At 34.5% G+C, this 8,086-nt stretch overlaps 1 protein-coding gene across 1 annotated transcript in view; it reads left to right on the forward strand.

The window, feature by feature from the left end:
- Rpn11 (regulatory particle non-ATPase 11) overlaps positions 1-7,789 on the forward strand; it is a 106,904-nt gene extending 99,115 nt beyond the window's left edge. The window contains exon 11 of the mRNA XM_090392914.1: positions 7,635-7,789. Coding sequence (XP_090249040.1) covers positions 7,635-7,733 — 99 coding nt within the window. The 3' untranslated portion in view covers positions 7,734-7,789. The remainder of the gene's footprint in view (positions 1-7,634) is intronic.
- The last annotated feature ends 297 nt before the right edge of the window (positions 7,790-8,086 follow it).

Genomic DNA, 8,086 nt, shown 5'->3' on the forward strand with positions numbered 1-8,086 from the left:
GTAATCCATTGTACATAGTAAGGAAGTGCTAAGAAGTATGGCATATAGTGAGAGGTAATAGACTTGCAAACATTATCATCCACACAGAGGAATGTCTCCTGTCCATACATGGCCTCAACAGTTCCCCCTGCAGCCTTTCAGACTTGGTCGCCTTTTAGTCATGAACTGACTGCAGTTTGTGGCTGCAGGAGTTGATGCTAGTTGATCAGGAAGCCTCCAAATTCATTAATAACTTGATCAGTCCTGGGCATTAACTAGTGGCTGGCCTACAGAACCATTTTACTGCTATACCCTCAAATAGGGAAGCGTTTGGGTCCCTCACAGTTTGATTGGCATGTCATTGCGATATCACTCCACACTGCATGTAGGAAGAGAGGGTTGGGAGACAGAAACCGGAACCTTTGCACTAGTGACCAAACATGGTTGCATCTACTTCAGGTCTCTAATAAGCAAGGTGGTGGTATTTCACTGGGCAATAAAGACATCTATAACCTAGAGGTTTAGTCAGCATTTCCTCCAATTAGGGAAGATATGTTTTTTTCAATGGCAATACTTGCCAGAGTTCTGTTTGTGGAAATGGGCTATACCAGGGGAAGGTGGGGATGACTTTGAGTGCAAGAGTCTATATATATTGCACATTGACAGACCTTTAGTAACCCAATAGGCTAGCCATGTTAGCAGATGAAAGATGGACAAAATTGAGCACCGAGTGAATACCAGAAGGACAAAATGAAGGTCTGCCAAGGAACAAGATGGAGGAGATTTGACATGAAGCATTGGCCAAAGACAGAAGTGAAAGTTAAGAGGGAGGCCTATATCCAGCAGTGGATAGAAAGAAACTAAAGAAGTCTGTTGAGGAAATTTGTCACGTGGGTTAACTCTTGCATTTTGTATTTTTTTTTTCCCTCTCTCTCTCTCTCTTAGCCCACTGCATTTGTGGGCAGCAAACTCATTGCCATGCCAAAGATCAGCTTCACATTCAAGCTTGAAGATGGGTTTGCTCTTCCCTCACTCCCAGATGGCTAATCTTTCTAGAAGCATTTGAAACTTGGGCAGTTGAAGATGCATTAAATAGTTTTAATGGAACATGTGCACTAGACATTTAAATAACATCAGCTAATATATGCATGATTTATGACTCATCATTGTGATTCATGTTTTGAATGTAGTAACAGTGTCTCCCTGACAATGCCCATGTAATGTTAGATGAATTAGAGTTTGAATTATATTTTGTTACATGTGCAAGCCATGAAAATTATTTAAATATGCAGATGCATTACATATATCCTGGTCCACTATACTTGGTTGATGGCATCTTGATCATACAAGATGACTTATTTTTAGTTGCCACAGCTTTATAGAACACCTTAACCATAATCTCGCTATCAAAATTTTAGCACAGTGTTTTGTAACTGTATGGTAAAAATTCAATAGTCTTCCTACTCTCAGGAAGGCTCAGTTCTATTATCAGATTATAAAATGTGATAAAATTGTGATTGAGGTCTTTTACAAGCTAACGATCACATTCATGCTTCTACACCATATCAGAACATCTCCATTTTTTCATTCTCTGTCTTCCTTCTATTCTACAAATTAGCATTTCACAATGTTAAAACATCGAAATGTGAAATTATCCATTTCTCCTAGAATGTGAATTGGTGACACTGAAGGATGCCCTCTTAGTAGAAAAGAACTTAATGGAACACTATGCACTGTTTTTACATCATGATAACATGTAGGGAACAATCACTTTGATTTTTGTGGGAAAGCTGATCCGTTGGAATCACTCCTTTCATGAAGTTATATAAAACTTATCTTTAAGCTACAACCTCTACAAAGATTTTGCACCTATGGGTGTGTTGATAAGATATAATGGTGCTTTCCACACTTGAGAAAAATCAGTCATTCATTCAAGTAAGACCTGGGTTCTATCTAAGACAGGAAGAACCTTTATAATAATTTTTCCACTGAAAAGTGAATTAGTCTATGTCATATAGAAGTTGAAAGGTTTTTCATCCAACAAAACGGGCACACTACCAGCCTGGTTAACTAAGTGGTTGGCATATTCACTTTCTAAGAAGCTGTGGATTTAAATTTCACTGTAAGCATGGGTATTCATGATTGTCATTAGGTGATAGATGAATTTTATTGTCTGGTGTAAGACCATTGTCCTGCTTATTGGAAGACTGAAGTAGATTCAAATAGTTTGATCTCTGTAGCAGAGTTTCTTGATTATGTAAAAAATAAAATAAAAGGCATATATATACGAGATCTGACAAAAAAAAAAAAAAAAAAAAAGACTAACCCTATAGCTTGGGAACAGAGAGTGGGAGAGGAGAGAAAAAGAGATGGTTATAGAGCATGTTCTAACCTATCACTGTGAGACAAGGCTCAACTGCATTGCTTTACTCAGTAGTGGACACATGTTCAAATATATACGTTTTATTACCCTCGGTCAGAAAATGTTGGAGTGCAAAAGTGAACAGTGAGTTAACATCAAGTTTTTTGTGAAACTGAAGAAATCTGTGACGGAAACTTTTCAATTATTGACTGAATCTTACTGTGAAGAGTGCATGTCTCATGCACGTGTTTTTGAATGGCACAAAAGGATTTTTGGAAGGCAGAGAACGTGTGAAAGATGATTTCCCAGGCTGCCCTTGCAGAGAAGTTACCGATGACAACATTAAAAAAGTGAGGGATGTGGTTTAAAAAGACAGAAGGTTGGGTGTTCGAACTGTAGCTGAGAAAGTTTATTTGGACAGGGAAAGTGTTCGATGCATTTTAACGGAAGAATTGAACATGAAAAAGGTTTGTGCAAAAATGGTTCCAAAAATGTTGTCATGTGAAAAAAAGAACATTGCAAGGAACTGTTTGGACCTTTTGCAATGCATTAAGGATGAATCAGATTTGTTGAATTCAGTAATTACTTGTGCTGAAACTTGGATATTTATGTATGATCCAGAAATCAAGTAATAATCAATGCAGTGGAAGTCAGCAACATCACCAAGACCAGAAAAAGCATGCATTAGTCGTTCGAAGTTCAAGGCCAAGTTGATTGTTTTCTTTGATATCCAGGGTATTGTAATGGAATACTGGTGAGTTCCCAGCAGCCAGACAGTAAATCAGCAGTATTAGCTTAGTCTTGACGAGATTGCGCATGAGAAGGAAATGACCAGAATTGTGGAGAAACGGTTGGATTTTGCACCGAGACAATGCACCAGCCCACAATGCTTTGTCTGTGAAGCAGTTTTTAGCTAAAGTGCTTGAGCACCCACCCTGTTTGCCAGGCCTGGCTCCCTGCGACTTCTTCCTCTTCCCAAATATCAAGTCGGTGCTCAAAGGAACCCATTTTTTGTCAGTAGATGTGAATGCAAAAATGACTGAGATCCTCAACAGCCTTTCAGAAAATTATCTGCAGAATTGCTTTGAATGTTGGCAGAATCGTATGCAGCTGTGTGTCAACTGAGAAGGGAACTATTTTGAAGTAGATCATAGTTGATTTTCTATTTTCTTTGATTTTTTTTTGATTAATGCTTGAATTGGTGAATTGGTATTCAACAATCAGATGAAAGCTCAATGGGAAATTTTGAATATGGCATGAGAGATGATAGAGGAGCAAAGTTAATAGAATTTGCCAAAGGAAAAAAAAACCCTGTACATTGTGATTCCTTTAAAAAGAAAACATAGGAAGTGGACATGGAAAAGTCCAAATGGAAAAACTAGTGAAATTGACTTTATCCTTAGCAATAAGAAAAACATCTTTCAAGACTGTTCTGTTATAAACACTTTCAACATTGGAAGTGACCATCATATGGTATGCAGTAAGATTCAAATAAACTGCCAAAAAGAAAGAAGAAAAATGTTTGAAAGATCAAAGCAAAACATAGATATACACAAACTCAACATTAAAAAAAGATATATTCCAACATGAACTAAAAAATAGATATAAAAATCTTATTATAGATGATAATGCTGATCCATCAGAAAGTAATGACATTATTACCCAAAACCTTTTTACAATGCTCACTAGAAATTGCTGATACCACAGAACAGAAACAAGACAAAATTTCTCAATAAACAAAACAGCTTATGAAGAAACGGAGAAAAATGAAACAATCAAATAACCCCTACAGAATAAAATTGAATACTCTAAATTGTGCAAAATGATCAGAAAATGTATCATGGATGAAATAAGAAAATTCAGTTGTAAATTCATACAACAAACAATTGAAAACAACCGTAGTCTCAAAAAAGCCAAATAGCAATAAACAGATGGTTGCAGTCAAACTACAAGATGAGACTATAACCAGAAATATGCCATAGCAAAAAGAATTGAATTTTACTCAGTATTAGGATGACAAATTAAATTAAGAAGAAGAAGAAAACTACGAAATAGCTGAAGTACCACAGATTCTACCAGAAGAAGTTATGTGGAGCATCCAAAGCTTACAAAATGGAAAAGCTGCAGGTGAGGATGGAATTATAGCTGAACTTCTAAAAGCAGGTGGAAAAATGATCTACAGAATCTTAGCAAAAACTATTTACCTTATATCTGAAGAACAATGATGTACCAAGAACATGCAAGAAGGCTACCATAATTCTGATACATAAAAAATGTGAAATAGAAGATTTGACGAACTACCAACCAATCAATCTACTATCAGTGGTTTACAAAGTTTTTACAAATGTCTTAGCTCATAGACTTTGCACGACTAGACTTAGCACAACCAAAAGAACAGGCAGTCTTTCAAAGTGGCTTTAGTACAATGGACCATATTCGAGCTGTACAACAGATTATTGAGCGGTGTAATATCAGTTACTATTATGTCTTGTTTTTATTCATTATCAGAAAGCCTTTGATTCAGTAAAACTTGTGCAATACTTAAAGCATTATGAAACCAAGTGGAGGAGTCATAATTCAACACCATCAAATCAGTATACACAGCAGCAATTCATTTCAATGGAAACATCTCTACTGTGGAAATACAGAGAGAGGTATAAGACAGGGTGACACAATATCTCCAAATTTATTCACAGCATGCCTAGAAGAAATATTCAAACTTCTTGATTGGGAAGGAAAAGGTCTGAAGATAAATGGAAGCTATTTATGCTTTGCAGATGACAGTTATCTTTACTTCAACTGCACATGAATTACATACTCATATCCATGAACTCCAAATTGCTAGAAAAACAGCTGCCCTAAAGAAGACCAAGTCATGTTCAATAGCTATGTCCAACCAGAAATAATAAAAATCAATAATGATGAAATTAAACAAGTAGATCATTACATATACTTAGGACAACAGATATCAATGGAACAAAATATCATGGACGAAAGTTCTGAGAAAAATTTGGAGAGTAAACAAATGGAATCAATGACAGGTATCATTAAAAATGAGGAACTTGATATTGTTAGTATTCAGGAGTGTAGACAGAGCTAACTTCACATGATATGGTCTCTTAAAAAGAATGGAAAAGGAAAGGTTAACAAAACAGTAAGAATTGGATTGATACAGTAAGAAGTGTTTCAGAAGATCACAATATAAGATCTGACAGTATTGGAGCTTCTTACAGAAAACAAATTAATTTGGAAGAAAATTGTAAACAGAAAGCCAGTATCACATGGAAAGTTTACATAATGGCTATTGTAATATCCTGTACATCTCCTTTCCTTGAGGGTGCATGTCAGGAATTTGATGGTGATGATAAAAATAGAACGGAGGAAAAACCTTATCCTGTCCATGGTACTGGCTAGAAGAACACGTGCAATTAACAGACATGATACATGAGTTGCTTTGGCTGTAATTCCAAACAGTTTCAAAATAAAGAACATCTGGTGGACATGAAACATAAAAGAAAGGATTCAATCAAGAAAATATAGTAGATTGAGATGCAGTAATTATACCTTTTCATGAACGTAAATTCCTTTTCAAAAAAAGCCTATTCTTGATAACAGGATAGAACCTTGAACTGGAATGATGGACTTTCCATAAATAGCATTTGAGCACCCATATTTTCTTAATGATAAGGAATTATTTTTACACTAGAATATCTGTTTATAGAGAGAACTGATGTTTTATAGGAAGCACTCAGTCATTCACTGCAGTTTTCTCAATTGTGTGTTTTGTTTTAACTTTGGAACATCAGCATTACTGTGAAAGGTAGCTGGATTTTATTACCTTCTGAAATACAAATATACAAAATGAAAGTTCTCAGAAAAATTAGGAGAGTAAACAAATGGAATCAATAACAGGTATCATTAAAAATGAGGAATATTAGGAAGGAACTTAATATTGTTAGTATTCAGGAGTGTGTGGGCAGAGCTAACTTCACATGGTATGGTCTCTTAAAAAGAATGGAAAATGAAAGGTTAACAAAACAGGTGTTTTTTTGTTTGTTTTTTTTACCAGGATGACTGAAATCTCAGTGGATTGATACAGTAAGAAGTGCTTCAGAAGATCACAATATTGGAGCTTCTTTACTGGCCTTAAATTAAGTGACCCTTGAATTGGGTTAGTGTATCAGAAGACTTCTAGCATAGTCCCATGTATCTTCAGTTATTCAGCCCTTCATTTATCTGACTGGCAAATTGATCTTCCAATGTGCTTGGATAATTGAGGGATTACTATATGTGGAGACGAAATATGGTAAAAAGCTGGTTCTTGTTAGAGATCTTAACAGCTGAGTAGGAAATGAATATCAGACATACAGAAATGTTTTAGAATTAGAGAAAAGAACGAAGTTAAAAATTGTAGGTCCCTGCTATATATCCTGCTTCAGGACACCAATTAGTCATTTTAATAACACTGTGTTCAAATATAAAGATGCATAAATTGACATGGTGAGCATACATAAGAAATAAGAAAAGTCTTAACTGTGACTTTTGTGTGCAACTTTCAGTGGCAAATGGAGCTTCATTAGCTCAGTCAGTATTGATGATGCCTTTTGGTTAAAATGACTTAGGCTTGAATCCTGATTAGTGCATGATAAACTTTATAAAAACTTTTTGATTAAAGATAAGGTGCATTTTTTCCTCCTGGAAACTTAAGAAGAACAACTGTTTTCATCATGCAAACCTGCCAAAGAACACATGCAATTAACAGACGTAATATACTAGCTTCAGTTCTTTTAACTGTCATTCCAAACAGCATGTTGGTGCCATGTGTAGGTTTAATTAAAAATTGTCATTTTATTTCAGTTTCGAAAAATGCATATATTTCAAAGGAAACTAGATTATTAAAATGATTGATAAGAAACTAGCTTATAATGACATTTTGAAACAACATGGATTAGTCATTACTTCTGCCAATACTAGTCACAATTTCCTTTGCAAATTTAGACTGTTGTTTCCACTGAATAATAAAACTAAATGATTTTTGGTAAGAAAATGTGTATGCTATATTCAAACAATTAGAACTATTTCTTGCAATGAATAAAGTAACTTCTTTGGTATTTGTACTTCCATAGTATTTTTCTCTCATGAATCTTTATTCAGATAAAGAAAAAAGTGTTATATTAATGGATTGATTAATAACTTTTATTAAAAAAAAAAATCAGGAATAAAAAAAAAACTTATAACTTTTATAATAACTTTTATTAAATATTTATTTAATACTGATATTTAATTTTTTTAGGATCCCAAACGACACTTGGAAGAACATGTTGATGCTCTCATGACATCAAATATTGTTCAATGTCTAGGAGCTATGTTAGACACAGTGGTTTTTAAATGACCTTGTTTATTGTGTGCTTGTGGGTGCGTGTTATTAGTAAAAGTTTCTGAAGTGGATTGCTTATTTTCTATATGACTTAATTAAAATCACTACAAAAAGACATTTCTAGAGCAGGACGTTTCCATCAAGCTGCTTGTATATGCTTATTACTCATTACAAGGTTTTGCATCTTTCCTTCTAGTCTTTACTTAAAAACATATTCATGATGGTTTTAAAAAAAAAAAAAAGGAAATCGTGTGGGAAATTGGGAGAATAGTACCATTATGATTGTAATGAAACCAAAAACCAGACATCTTTTTATCATAAAATGCTGTAGATACTAAAAATAAATATTTCTATTTATTACCAGAATT

The sequence above is a fragment of the Typopeltis vanoorti genome, chromosome 5 (assembly GCF_054136105.1).
Source record: "Typopeltis vanoorti isolate ZY-2024b chromosome 5, IOZ_Tvanoo_1.0, whole genome shotgun sequence".
In the NCBI taxonomy this organism is placed as follows: Eukaryota; Metazoa; Arthropoda; class Arachnida; order Uropygi; family Thelyphonidae; genus Typopeltis; species Typopeltis vanoorti.